Here is a 15,255-nt window from a genome sequence, read left to right as displayed (position 1 = left end):
GCTAACAAATCCTCTTTATTATAGGAAAAACACAGTGGTATTGGTAATAGTGAAAATCGATGCACTATGTACATGCTGTCCTACCTGTACACATGTGGGCCCCACATAACCACCTGGCTCTGGAAAATGGGCAATCCTTTATTTGATGCACCATGCATGTGTATGTACATATGCGCAATCCCTTGCTCCAAAAAACTCCTGACAGCGTCGAGGGAGATCGCCAATAACATCCGGAATCCTGGAAGGGACTCTTCGCCGGCCCACTCTAATGTGTGGGTCGTGCGATACTTGAACTTCATAAAGGTCTGCAATGCCTTCTTCTTTGGGCCGCGCCGAAAGCGACACAAAGTCTTCTATGGCTCCTTCGATGCTTCACTTTTGTCGAGTGTCATGCTTCTTTCTTCTTCATGAATCTCCATGGCTGAAAATTCCTGAAACGTTTCCAACACAAAACAATGAACATACCTATTCCATGTAAAGTGAGTAGAAAAAATATTGTCTTCTCTAAAGACTGTGTATGCAATGTAGATGAACATAAAGATGGAGTGACAAACCGTTCATCAAACATATGCAAACAATGAGATCGAATCTTTTCTTTCTGATCTGAATAAATCAATTGTGGCAATTCACAACGGAAATGCCCATGCTTGGCGCTCATACTTTCATGTGCTCGTTCTACAACTGTGTCATGCCAAGGAAGAGACATGGAATGTGTCACGTGACACATCCCAACCCCATGTGTCCGTGGACAAGCTACACCACAGCAGGGTTCAGTCAGTTCAATCAAGTCTAGATTAGCAGTGATCTTGCACTTTTGTGAGTCTATTCGTAGACCGTGCATGCCCAGTCACTTAGCATAGATGCATATCCTCCGGTTGCACACAGCATGATCATCGAAATTCCCCTCAGAATCCATTAGCATCAGTTAGGGGAATTTTCTTGTGCATTTAGTCTATTTTCCTATTTCTTGGTATTTTCACTTATTATTTTTACGTGACTTTCCAACAAAAGTAGGTAGGGGAATTTTGCTAAGTTAATATATAAGCAAACCCAAGTTAGCACTTTCTGGCAGAAGAGGCAGCAGGAGCACCTTGCTCAACAGGCAACTTCTCAGCAAGACCAATCCCCGCGACTACTCCGGCGTTTTCTCCACAGAAGACCTAGCGTTTTTGCATCAGATCAGCCTTGGCGATTTGTGCACAGCAGATCAGCCCCGACGTCATCACGACACAGCAGATCAGCCTAGCGTTTTTGCATTTGCAGAACCCCGGCGACAGAAGGACCAAATTCAGCCCCTGGCGTTTTTGGATTTCAGCACCAAATTAAGACCGGCATCATTCACCTAAAGTGTAGCAGATTCAGCCCGTAAAGACCATCAGTTTTCAGCCCTAAGAAACCTCATTTTTCAGCCAAGAAAACGCAGCCAAAACAGTCATTTTCAGCCACCGAAACAGTCCCGAAATTCAGCAATTATAAGATCTCAGATTTCAGCCGTCGCCGTCGTCACCGTCGTCGTCGTCGGCATAGACCAAGTTGCATAGTCCATTGCATACGCATTGTACACCTTTGTGCAATCAAAGAATAGACCACTCTCCCCGACGAGAGTGGGGCCTTCGGAGGAGGGTTTTACAACCTCTCGGGTGTCGTATCTCTTCTCTCTCCTTCTCTCAGTCTCATTCACTTGCACACACAATCCACTCACTTTGTTCGCGATCATAGCACTCTCCATAAGACGGAAAGCTCTCTCTTTCCCTAGGAACTAAAAGGAACCTTGAGCAAATAAAGATCACTAATCTTGAGAAAATACAACATTCATTCCGCTGCACCTAACATTGGTATCAGAGCTTTAGAGGTGTTCTGCATTACTCAAGGGAAGAACCACAAGAATTTTTTTTTGCTTGTTGCGATCGCACGAACCCAAGTTTACTTGGGCGTGGCGATTCCTAATCGTGTTTTGTTGAAGAGTGACAGGAATCCCAAGAAACAAGGGCTTGTCCAGCCTCCCCTTGTGTCTCTTTTCACTCATTGAGAGCGGACCGTGCACTTAGCGGCCGGCCAATCGACGTGAGGTGGGAAAAAGCAACCTTGGTGTGAGCGCAAGGCCGCCAAGGGGTGTGCCCGTAGAAAAGGGTAGAACTCGGGTGAAGAGAAGATCCTTCTCCAACGCGATTTGCAAGCGAAAGAACCCCTCAAGAACCTCAAGAACCCAAGATCCTCAAGACTCAAGAACCTCAAAAACCCAAGATTCTCACGAATCAAGGACCTCAAGAACCTCAAGACCCTCAAGAACCCAAGTTCCACGTGAACTCAAGAACCCAAGACCCCCAAGATCCCACAAGAACCCACAAGAACCCACGATTGCAGAATGGTCATCACTCGAAGCGGAATGGATACTTCGCTTGGAGGTGATGAGCATGAGAGAGGCGAAGAAGAATTTTCCTCACCAAGAGGTTTTTCCGACCTTTCCCCATCTACGACAAAGATTGCACGAACTCCTATGGAGGAGTTAGACCAAGAAAGAGAAGCAGAAAGAAAAGCCTACGAAGAAGACATGGCAGCCATAGAGCACCAGTATCAAGAAAGAATGGCAGCCATAGCGCGTGAGAGCGAGCAAGCATGCTTGGAAGCCAAAGCAAGAGAAGCAGAATTTGATTGAGAGAACAAAGAAATGCAAGCCAAGTTTGATCGCAAGAACATAGAAATAAGACAAGAGATGTTGCGACTGTTTTCTCGAATACAGGCACAGATTCAACAGGATAGGGAAAAGGAGACTCTCTCAGTCTCTTCTTCTGCCAAGCATGACACACAGGATTTGCATGATTGTGTGAAGCATGATGATGATTTGATTGACAATGACTTGCATGATGATTTGAATGACAATGATAAGCATGATGATTTGGATGCCAATGATTTGCATAATGATTTGGATGACAATGACAAGCATGATGATTTGCATGATCAAGATGTGATTTCTCACAAGCATGATGAGTTGCATGAAGATGATGTGATTGTTCCCAAGGATGATATGTTAGTGGATGCTTTTTCTAGCGAAGCTAACCTTGTTGTAGATTCAATCAATCACCAAGAATCGATCTTGGCTTTCGAGTCGAGGTCCAAAGAACCCCCATAGGACGATTCGATCATTCAGGACGAACCGATCTTGGCTCTCGAGCCTTGGTCCAAAGAACCATCATAGGAAGTATTATGTGTTCGCATGATTGATATGCACGCATTGTTCGAGTGTTTCATTCGTGAGGGTTTCCTGTATTTTAGTCAGCATTGGATCCCTTTTACTAGGCATGACATATTGTATGTTGAGCACGTTTCTCTCATGGATGAGCACGAATATATGCGGATTGTTCATGAAAAGTTGAAAAGTTTGTATGTCAGGAAGTCGCATTGCATGTCTCTTCCTTGGCACGACACAGTTTCTGAAAGAGCACATGATTGTATGAGCACCAAGCATGGGCATTTCCATTGTCATTTGCCACAGTTGATTGATTTTGATCAAACAAAAAAGATTCGAGCGCATTGTTTGCATGTGTTTGATGAACGGGTTGTCACTCCGTCTCTATGTTCATCTACATTGCAGACACGGTCTTTAGCGAAGACAATATTTTTTTCCTTCACTTTACATGGCATGGGTATGTTCATGGTTTTGTGTTGGAGATTGTTTCAGGAATTTTCAGCCATGGAGATTCTTGAAGACGAAAGAAGCAGGACTCTAGACGAAGTTGAAGCAAGAAAGGAGATTCAGAAGACTTTGAGTCACGTGACACATCCCAACCCTATGTGTCCGTGGACAAGCTACACCACAGCAGGGTTCAATCAATTCAGTCAAGTCTAGATTAGCAGTGATCTGGCACTTTTGTGAGTCTATTCGTAGACCGTGCATGCCCAGTCACTTAGCATAGATGCATATCCTCCGGTTGCACACAGCATGATCGTCGAAATTCCCCTCAGAATCCATTAGCATCAGTTAGGGGAATTTTCTAGTGCATTTAGCCTATTTTCCTATTTATTGGTATTTTCACTTATTATTTTAAGTGACTTTCCAACAAAAGTAGGTAGGGCAATTTTGCTAAGTTAATATATAAGCAAACCCAAGTTAGCACTTTCTGGCAGAAGAGGCAGCAAGAGCACCTTGCTCAACAGGCAACTTCTCAGCAAGACCAACCCCCGCGACTACTCCGGCGTTTTCTCCACAGAAGACCTAGCGTTTTTGCATCAGATCAGCCTTGGCGATTTGTGCACAGCAAATCAGCCCCGACATCATCACGACACAGCAGATCAGCCTAGCGTTTTTGCATTTGCAGAACCCCGGCGACAGAAGGACCAAATTCAGCCCCTGGCGTTTTTGGATTTCAGCAGCAAATTAAGACCGGCATCATTCACCTAAAGTGTAGCACATTCAGCCCGTAAAGATCATCAGTTTTCAGCCCTAAGAAACCTCATTTTTCAACCAAGAAAACGCAGCCAAAACAGTCATTTTCAGCCACCGAAACAGTCCCGAAATTCAGCGATTAGAAGATCTTAGATTTCAGCCATGGTCGTCGTCGTCGTCATCATCGTCATCGTCATCGTCATCGTCGTCGTCGTCGTCGTCGTCATCGTCATCGTCATCGTCATCGTCATCGTCATCGTCATCGTCATCGGCATCGTCATCGGCATAGACCAAGTTGCGTAGTCCATTGCATACACATTGTACACCTTTGTGCAATCAAAGAATAGACCACTCTCGCCGACGAGAGTGGGACCTTCGGAGGAGGGTTTTACAACCTCTCGGGTGTCGTATCTCTTCTCTCTCCTTCTCTCAGTCTCATTCACTTGCACGCACAATCCACTCACTTTGTTCGTGATCATAGCACTCTCCATAAGACGGAAAGCTCTCTCTTTCCCTAAGAACTAAAAGGAACCTTGAGCAAATAAAGATCACTAATCTTGAGAAAATACAACATTCATTCCGCTACACCTAACAGAATGTGACGTCTTGAATGCATACTTTTCAGCTTTTCATGGACAATCCGCATACATTCGTCCTCATTCATGAGTGAAACGTGCTCAACGTACAATATGTCATACCTAGTAAAAGGGATCACATAAAGACGTTGACTAAAATACAAGAAACGATCACAAATGAAACACTCGAACAATGCGTGCGTATCAATCATGCGAACACATAATACTTCCTGGGGGGGTTCTTTGGACCTAGGCTCGAGAGCCAAGATCGGTTCTTCCTGAATGATCGAATCGTCCTGTGGGGGTTCTTTGGACCTCGACTTGAAAGCCAAGATCGGTTCTTCGTGATTGATCGAATCTACAATGAGGTTAGCTTCACTAGAAAAAGCATCCACTAACACATCATCCTTGTGAACAATCACATCATCTTCATGCAACTCATCATGCTTGTGAGAAATCACATCTTGATCATGTAAATCATCATGCTTATCATCATCATTCAAATCATCATCCTTATCATTGTCATTCAAACCATCATGCTCGTCATTATCATGCTTATCATCATCCTTCTCATAGTCATGCAAATCATGTGTGTCATGCTTGAGAGAAGAAGAGACTTAGAGTCTCCTTTTCCTGATTCTGCTGCATCTGTGTCTGCACTTGAGAAAAGAGTCGCAACATCTCTTGCATTCTTGCTTTGTGCTCGCGATCAAATCTTGCTTGACTTTCTTTTTCTTCCAAGTCGTACTTACACTCTATGGCTACCACTTCTTCTTCGTAGTCACGATCTATGGCTGCCATTTCTTCTTCGTAGGCCTTTCTTTCTGTTTCTCTTTCTTCGCATTCTAACTTCCTTTCCATAAACAACTGCTTCAACTCCTCCATAGGAGTTAGTGCAATCCTTGACGTAGATGGGGAAGGGTCAGAAAAACCTCCTGGTGGGGAAAATTCTTCTTCGCCTCTCTCATGCTCATCACCTCCAAGCGAAGTATCCATTCCGCTTCGAGTGATAACCATTTTGAAGTCGTGGGTTCTTGTGGGGTCTTGTGGGTTCTTAAGTTCACGAAGAACTTGGGTTCTTAAGGATCTTGGGTTCTTGAGGGTCTTGAGGTTCTTGAGTTTCTTGAGGTTTTCTTTCGCTTGCAATCTGTGTTTGAGAAGGATCTTCTCTTCACCCGAGTTATGCTCTTTTCCGCGGGCGCACCCCTTGGCGGCCTTGCGCTTACACCAAGGTTGCTTTTTCCCACCTCACGTCGATTGGTCGGCCACTAAGTGAAAAGAGGCACAAGGGGAGGCTGGACAAGCCCTTCTTTCTTGGGATTCCTGTCACTCTTCAAAAACACGACTAGGAATCGACACGGCCAAGCGAACTTGGGTTCGTGCGACCTCAACAAGCAAAAAAAAAATTGTGGTTCTTGTGGTTCGTTCCTTGAGTGATACAGAACACTGCCAAAGCTCTGATACCAATGTTAGGTGCAGCGGAATGATTGTTTGCACTTTGCTCAAGATGAGTGCTCCGAATTGTCTCAAGGTTCCTTGTGTTCTTATGGAAGGGAGAGGCTTCCGTTCTTAATGAGAGAATGCTATGATCACAAATAAAGTGAATGGACACTGTGCGTGCAAGTGTATGAGACTGAGAGATAGAGAGAGAAGAGAGATACGACACCAGAGACGTTGTAAAACCCTCCTCCGAAGGCCCCACTCTCGTCGGCGAGAGTGGTCTACTTATGATTGCAGAAATTGGTAAAAACGGTATGCATGGAACTGATGCAAGTCTAGGCTATGTTGGCAATGACGACGGTGAAGACGAGACCGACACTAGGACTGAAATCTGCAATCGTTCTACTGCTGTCCAAAAACGCTCTGGGCTGAAATCTGCGACTAGTCCAAAAACGCTGATTTGGGGACTGTTTTCTGTGGGTCTTTGTCGCTGAAAATCTGCAAGTTTAGGGCTACAAACTGAGGTTTCTTTAGGCTGAAAACTGATGGTCTTTCCGGGCTGAATCTGCTACTTCTTTAGGGCTGAATCTACAAGTACTTCATTGCTAAAAAACGCTACAGGCTGAGGTGGTATCTGCTGAAAACGCTAGGTCTATGAAGCTTCTCAAAAACGCTAGGCATAGGGAAAAACGCCAGGCATGAGAGTTGCCGAAAACGCTAGATCTGATTGTGTGGATGGCGATGATGCTGATGCAAAACGCTAGGCTTGGCTGGTCTTTGCTTCTGGCGATGATCTCCTTGATGAGAAAACGCTGGGCGGACTCTTCTTGCTTGGAGGAAATCCACCAAGGGGTCTTGTTGGAGAAGTTGCCTGCTGAGCTTGGCTCCTGTTGCCTCTTCTTCCAAATAGTGCTAGTCTAGGTTTGCTTATATACAAACTTACTCAATTTGCCCTACCTACTTTCCAACAAAAGTCACTTAAAAATAATAAGTGAAAAATGTCAAAAATAGATAAAATAGGCTAAATGCACTGGAAAATTTCCCTGATGGAATCTGATGGATTCTGATAAGAATGCTTATGATCATGCTGTGTGCAACCAAAGGATATGCATCTACACTAAGTGACTAGGCATGCACGGTCTACGAATAGACTCACAAAAGTACCAGATCTCTTCTAAATCTAGACTGACTCGACTGACTGAACCCTTGTCGTGCTGTAGCTTGTCCACGGACACATAGGGTTGGATGTGTCACGTGACAGCACGAAACTACGTTGGGTCGTGTAGACTCAAGTTTTAAAGTTGTGAAGTATTTTAAGTGATTTTCTCGTGTGTTGTGTCGGATTCTCGTCTTGGGGAGACCGAGATTGCGATATCTATGTACGCTATCTTTTTCTCTCTCACACGATGGCAAGGAGCTACTGGCTCACTTTCCACCATGCCATAGATCGCAAGCTACGCACCCTCGCTACACTCCAAGCTCGGTCAAGCATAGAATCGTATCACCTTGACAGATGCCCAACCCTTTTAAGAGCAAAAGCCTATAAATGGTGGATGAGTCTCAAGGCATCTGGAAAGATTCCAGGGGATTGGGCTCAATTTGAGAATATTTTTATGAAAGAATTTCTCCCTGAAAATGAACCAAAAAGAAATGGGGAGGATTGGGACAAAGCTATGCACTGGGGTAGGCCCTTGCTTACTTACATTGCAGAGTACAAAGAAATAATCCTCGGGCTTCAAAGGATAGATGACTTTCACGAGACAAGAGGGTTTATACGGGGGTTAGACCGACACTTCAAGCAAGAGGTAAAAAGAAGTGCACCCAAAACTTTGGAGGAAGCGATTAACTTTGCACAAATTTATGAAGATAATACTCGCTTGACAACTTCTAATTCCACTCAGACTGTGCCCAAAGTCCACAAATACTGAAGTATCACAACCTTTTCAAAAAGGAAAAAGAAAATTTTCATTTAATGAGGAGGGTAAACCACTGTTTAAAAAGAGGGTTGCATCAGGACCTAGGTTGAACCAAGAGGACTTTGCAAAGGCTAAAAAAGAAAACTTATGCTTCACTTTGTTCGGCGCTCGACCATTCTCAATGGAATGGTCCAAAGAACAAGAAAAGAAAAGATGATGAAAAGGATAAAGGTCCTGACAAGACTCATAACAATAGGCAAATCCATGTTGTCCAAACACTTTCGATAAATAGTAATGAAAAGTATAAATTCATGAAAGTGTTGCATGAGGACAAAGAGCATCTTATTGTTTGTCAACCAACATGTGGAAATCAAGTTTTGGTCGACATGAGCTAGTAAAAATGCATGGGTTTGTAAATGGGAAAAGGGTCAAGGTCATGATAGATGGAATCTACCATATATACCTTTGTGAACAATGCTCTTGTCAAGAAACTAAAGCTTTCTCAACAACCAAGTGCTCACCAATATGTCGTCTCTATGATGCATGGTGAAGACAAGAAGATATGGGATACACTAGTATCGGATTTGGAAGTTAAGATACAAGGGTATAAAGATATGCTTGACTTCCAAATTATGAATCTGGATCGTAAGGACTTGGTTTTGGGAAGGGAATAGTTGTGGAGACAAGGACCTTCTTTGAAACAGAGTTACCAGCAAAACTCACTAGAATTTGAAAAAGAAGGTAAAAACTTTGTTATACAAGGTAAGCATGATGTGCAGAATCTTTGGATTACTTTGTTGTGCTTCATTTCCTACGCGAGAGCGATTCTAACCGTGTCATTGAAGTCCTTTGGATCGAAGACTTGCACATCGTATTTGATATACTCGTCCAAACCAAAGAGGAAAGCCTCCTTTGGCGATCCTCATCCAACTTGCGCAATTGAACACCAATCTGCAAAATACGGTTAGAAAAAGACATAATAGGAGTGTCATTTTGCTTGAGGCCTCTCCAGTCCTCTTTCAACCGATCAAGGTACTCCAATGGCATAAAACGAGCCTTAAGCTTATCTTGGAAGTCAACCCAACTGAAAGACAGTGGTTCGCCATCCGTAGCACGATCAAGGTGCTCGGCCATCTATACCTCTTCCCAGGCCTGATAACAATTAGTGGTTCACCATCCGCAGCATGATCAAGGTGCTCGGCATCTATACCTCTTCCCAGACCTGATACCAATTAATGGCATCACCCGACAAATACATGCACTTATTGGTTTTCTTGTCAGTTGCAAAGTAAGCATTAAATTGATGCAACCAAGAATGAATCATAGAAGCATTCATTTTACCATCATACTTATTGAACGTCAACTTCTCAGTCACTAGGTTGTTGGAGTCATCGTCTCTACTTGGGCTACGTGATGACTCGCCGGCCTCCTTGAGTGGCTCGCTCTTCGAGGATAGCACTTGTAGGACCAACACTTGCATGCGTTGGTTTCTCTTTTCTTCAGGCGCTATGCGTTGAGCTTCGTGTGCTTGCTCCATAGCGCTCAAGCTCCATAGCTGCCCTCTTTTCTTCAGCCCCCGGTATGCGTTGAGCTTCGCGTGCTTGCTCATGGTCGAGCTCCATAGCTGGCCTCCGTTCTTCACGTTCCCTTTCCATGGCAGCCCGTTGACCTTCTTATTGTAGCATCATCTCCATCATGGACTTCATCAAAGTCTCCATAGAATTTGGTGCAATCTGTGGCGTAGATGGGGATGGAGGAGGATCGGGAAACCGTCCTCCTGGTGTAGAGACTTCTTCTTCTCCAATTCCACTTTCATCACCTTCATTCAAAGTATCCATTCCGCTTCTGGTGATGACCATGCACTGAGTACTAGGGTACTTGAGGTACTTGGTGGATCTTGAAATCCTGATGCCATATTTGCCTGCTGATTTGAAAAACCAGCCATACCAAAAGCTGCTTGCGGCACCCCAAATTGGCCCTAATTGCATTGAAACCCTTGATGGACGCCAATATTGCCATCATTTGAATGATCTTCTGCTCAAGAGCTTCGCCAAACTCTTCTTGCGGGTACAGTTTCTTCTTTTCTACACCCAGCTTTGCTTTAGTCTTCGTCGCTGGTTTGATGGGTGAGTAGATGGCCTTCTGCCATTGAGAGTGAACCTCATCAAGCGGATGATTCTTCATATACTTCACATAGTTCAGGTCCTTGGGAGTACTTGATCATTCTCTTCACATAGGTATCGACCTACAACTAGCGCTTGTACTCCGCTCTGTCAAGATCCCCCGCCCGGACCATGTCGTTGCCTCCCCGATTCCTCATAACTTGGAAGAAGGCTTGCTCCCATTAGATTCTTCGTTGGTTCTTTCCGTTTCTCCACTAGGAGTGGAGTGCTCTTCATCCTCCCATAGACATATTGTCGAAAGCATGTTATATTCCCTGACGGATTCATTGTTAGGACCCATGTGTGCTGCGAAAAAAAGGATCCGATCCTTCATAGGAGAAGAATCGTCTAAACTCTGATACCACTTTAATAGGCTTGGACACCCAAGCAAGAAATCAATAGCAACACACGAACCGAAACTACAACTGAACTTGAATACACATACATACATACATATATATATACATATATATATATGTATGTATGTATGTATGTATATGTGTGTGTGTGTTTATATATATATATATATATATATATATATATATATATATATATATATATATATATATATATATATATATATATATATATATATATATATATATATATATATATATATATATATATATATATATATATATATATATATAGAGAGAGAGAGAGAGAGAGAGAGAGAGAGCAGAGTCAGCACAAAGCGAGGGAGTTCCGCTTCAAGATGGATTGGCCCCAAAGACTGGTGCCCCTTTCGGTACTTCTTTCTTGATTGCTGGATCACAAAATACAATGGCCAAAGGGTCTGCAACCTTGCTCCTAGGCCTGGTTTTCCAGAGAGTGACACCCCAAGGCTCCTTATAAAGTGTACAAGGAGCCCTGAAAACAGAGCGCCCTAAAAAGCAAAACTTGCTAAAAGCAAAGGCTCCAAAATCTGCACATGAAAAGCTGCGAAAAACTGTCATAACTAGTCCGCACTCCCTGCCACAAATTACAGCGCCTTTTTCAGGGCCGGTTGCTACGTCAGCATGACATTAGCACTTTCGTAAGTTTTTGTCCCTCTTCTTGTCTTCATTGGGCCTAGAGTGGGCCATTGGGTTATACGTCCACATGCCACATCATCACACTTGTGATAATATATGTTTTTCACAAAGAACTGAGCTAGCTCACGGTGGTGCACGTAGGAATGAAACGTGCCATCTTGGTGAGTCGATCAACGACGACTCAAACGGCATCACGACCGCCTCTGGTCCAGGGTAATCTTACTACCAAGTACAAAGTCCATAGAAATGCTAGTCCATTTCTTGTCAAGAGTCTGTAGAGAATGTAAGAGGCCAGCAAACTTCTAATGTTCAGTTTTATTGAGCTGACGCTGCGCCCATTCTCGCACATACCTTTCGACAAAACCTTTCATACGTGACCAATAGAAATACCGGCTCACTAAGGCCAAAGTGCGGTGTATGCCAAGATGTCGTCCGTTGGGAACATCATGACACTCAAATAAAACCTTCAACGGGCATGCAGAGAGAGAGAGAGAGAGAGAGAGGACAAAGAAGAGAAAAAGACCTCGAAATGTATCGATCTTCACCATATAGACAATGCATAAGGGAGTCCCCGATTGCAATGCAAAATCCATCGACCAACAAAAGATCAATATACAACTAAATCACTTGACAAACATTGTACACCAGTTCCCATGCCAAAGGGATGTCAAGGCAAAATTAAGATTAGTAAGAGGTGTGTGCAGCATGCTTAGGGATGGCACAGATTTGCTCCACTAAGAGGTAGAAATAGCGTTCATTGAACAGACCAAGAAGCCAAACGCCACAAGATCTCAGCTAACAAGGTCACCTCTTACCTTGAAATGACAAAAAAAGAGCCATGAAACTCCAAAGTAGGAGAGAAGATCAGCATATCAGGACCAATTACACTGCAAATAACTCCACTCCAGCCTAACAGGTTCCAGAATGATCTCGGGTCAAGAAGAAAGCAAGGAGGATCAGCCCTGGTGAGATCCCCACATTAAAGGTTCCAAAGCCTACTGACCGCCAAAGAAGCCAGGCGCGAAGAGGAGACACACCAAAAAGGGCTGCAACTACAGCAAGATCCTGCTGTTGTCTACACCAAAACGTTGTAATAGAAGGCTGGAAACAGTGTTCTGCAGCAAAAACAGAAACCTCGCATCAAGGGTTGCCCATGCGAAGAGTCGGTGGTAAATGGATAACAAACAGAGAAACGCAACAATGGTTGTCAATCTCCATAATAAACTGCAACCAGAGAGTAGGCAGTCGCACAGCAACAAGGCCTCTCCTTGCATAGACAGAAAAATCTCCCCATGAAATATAATCACCATATGAAATTCAAGGCAACAGAATATTGAACTTCTAACATAGTTTTTGGCAGACTATGCATAACAAAACTTGCCTTTCACATCAACTTTACATTCTATAAACCATATCCCTAACCATCATATGATTCACATGATTGACTCTTTAGTTGTTTGCTGAAATTCTAGGCAACAGAATGGTGAACTTCTAACATAGTTTTTGGCAGACTATGCATAACAAAACTTGTCTTTCACATCAACTTTACATCTATAAACCATATCCCTAACCATCATATGATTCACATGATTGACTCTTTAGCTGTTCCCTAACTGCAAATAAAATATGGTCTGAAGTTTCACTCCTAATTAAAAAACTTGAACCTTAAGGTCCATGTTTGAACATCAACCCTTTATAGCCTCTAATCCCTAGAAACATTAAGCTGGGTAGTAGATTTCTCAAAACTAGTCTCATTGAATCCGTAAATTGTTGAAGATTTCATTTATGTCTTTATACTATCTGGATACTTATTCGAATGAAGTTACCTTCCTTTTACTAGATTGGCTCCGATTGGTAGTTTTGTTGGAAACAAAACCCACACACACACACATGCATTAAGATCATTAGGTACTTGTTCACAATCAAGCCTAGCTTACTCTAGAGACTCAATACAAATTTACATTTCTTCATTCATGCAATTGAGAAAAAGAAGAAACCTGCTTGACGAGAAAAAAACTCAAGTGGCATAGAAAGTGGAAAAATTACCATGGTGCAAAAGCTGCATGCACAAAGGGAGCTCTCTTTTGAAAGCATCAATTTTCTGGTGTTCTTTTTCCAGTGCCATGAGTCGTATTTCCAGACTACAAGCTCCCACATCCTGCTCCACTGATTTGGAATGAGGGTACAAGGTGACACTCTTGGAGGGTGCCAATTCAGATTGTTGGTGTTGAAGCAGGCAATTGGTAGAAGACACCATCTTTACACCTCATTCTTGTAAAATGACACAAACAAGAAATATGTGAGGTCCATTGCCAGTGAAGGCAAAACCACTGTTTGCATTTTAAGCATTAATATATGCACTGGGCTTTATCTTTGGTCTAACCTTCTCCTTTTTACAGCTTATTAATCAGTAACTGATATAACATCAACTTTGATAGCCTCTTGTTTCTTAAGCATTAGGAAAATAGGTTGTGGATTTTCTCTTTTCTCAACCATATGTCACCAAAGTAACACATCTACTCTTATGTCACCAATGTAACACCCAAATCAAGAAGGACCAACATCAGGCTTAAATGACGACACTTAAATTGCATAATGCATCTTTCTTTCTTAATCCTGAAGCAGATGTTCTCAAGGGCAAGCTAAATGCAACATGCCTACCGAACCTTGATCAGAGCCTGTACCATTTTTTTCTTGCTTTCAAAAGATACAAAGATTGTAAACGTACAATGCAATGTAGCAATGTTCCTTCTTGTGCATGACCACAACCTGGAGTATGACCCATATAGATGCCCAAAACTCAGAATCTGAATATCGTGATCTACCGCCAAAATGCATTGCAAAAAAAATAAAAAGTAATCGTGGTGTTCGTGGTGACATACCAGTGATTGCACTGGCAATGATTATACTTGACATTGACTGGGGACAGCGGCTGCGAAGGCTTCTTACATGTACTAGTGATCGAGCAGAATCTCTCTGGAAGAGGTCGCCAGTGCTATCCAAATCCACGAAATGCAAATTGTCGTCAGCCAGAAGAATCGTACTGCAAGCTTCGGACAACGAGAGCTGTGACATTCTTAGATAAGGGGGGCATGCTAGCGGGAAAACGAAATGAAGACGAGCAGGAGAGACCAGAGCTCCAAGTGATAGGGTTTGAGGGCGGAGGTAGAGAGTCGCTAGAAATAGGCATCACATAAACATTCACACAACACACACACAAGGGGGCACACGCATACAACATACACACACGCGCACGCACACAACACCACAGGCAACCAACCCGCAGTCACGGCCTACAGTGTTGCGGGAAGAAGATGAAAACGAAGGTGAACTGCTGAAGACACTCGCTCAAGAATATCCTTGAATATAGCTTAAACTGACGTGGATCTCCTTTACACTGTCGTTAATTGACGTGGCCTTTCACTACACGTGGCATACATTTCATTAGTCCCACATCAGCAGGCAGCCCTGTCTAATAGCCGCCTTGTCGGAGAATCACCTGGCCGTAGTTAATCAAGCTGTGTATGTATACGGTCTTTGTCTCCTTTTCTTCTTAGGGCGTGGTCACACGAGGCATAGTTATCCGCCGTATGGGTAACTATGTCGACTAAGGAATTTATATTAAAAATTTAAGTTTCTTAATGTTTGAGTGGTCACGCGAGAGGTCTCAATACGCGGAGAGCTGCCAACTGGAGGTTGCAAGGCGGCGACCAGCCAGTGGTCCGGTAAAATGTGACGAGAATT

General features: G+C 43.4%; 1 protein-coding gene and 1 pseudogene across 4 annotated transcripts in view; one reads left to right on the top strand and one right to left on the bottom strand.

Annotated features, from left to right (window-relative positions):
• Window positions 1-14,851, bottom strand: part of LOC147419264 (transcription factor HHO2-like) — a 91,021-nt gene extending 76,170 nt beyond the window's left edge. For 2 of the 4 annotated variants that reach the window (XM_086505366.1, XM_086505368.1), the window contains exons 1-2: window positions 14,394-14,851; window positions 13,558-13,782 (exon numbers count right to left, since the gene is read on the bottom strand). In XM_086505366.1, coding sequence (XP_086361492.1) covers window positions 13,558-13,768 — 211 coding nt within the window. In that variant the 5' untranslated portion in view covers window positions 13,769-13,782; window positions 14,394-14,851. Of the gene's footprint in view, window positions 1-12,326; window positions 12,627-13,557; window positions 13,783-14,393 lie in introns of those variants that run through there. The other 2 variants (XM_086505367.1, XM_086505369.1) reach the window with 2 other exon arrangements.
• Window positions 2,387-8,327, top strand: LOC147419265 (uncharacterized; annotated as a pseudogene).
• Window positions 14,852-15,255: the final 404 nt, after the last annotated feature.

The sequence above is a fragment of the Adiantum capillus-veneris genome, chromosome 29 (genome assembly GCF_014529385.1).
Source record: "Adiantum capillus-veneris isolate H3 chromosome 29, ASM1452938v2, whole genome shotgun sequence".
Classification (NCBI taxonomy): Eukaryota; Viridiplantae; Streptophyta; class Polypodiopsida; order Polypodiales; family Pteridaceae; genus Adiantum; species Adiantum capillus-veneris.
Note: the sequence above shows the minus strand (reverse complement) of the source record. Positions and strands in the feature narration are given on the sequence as shown.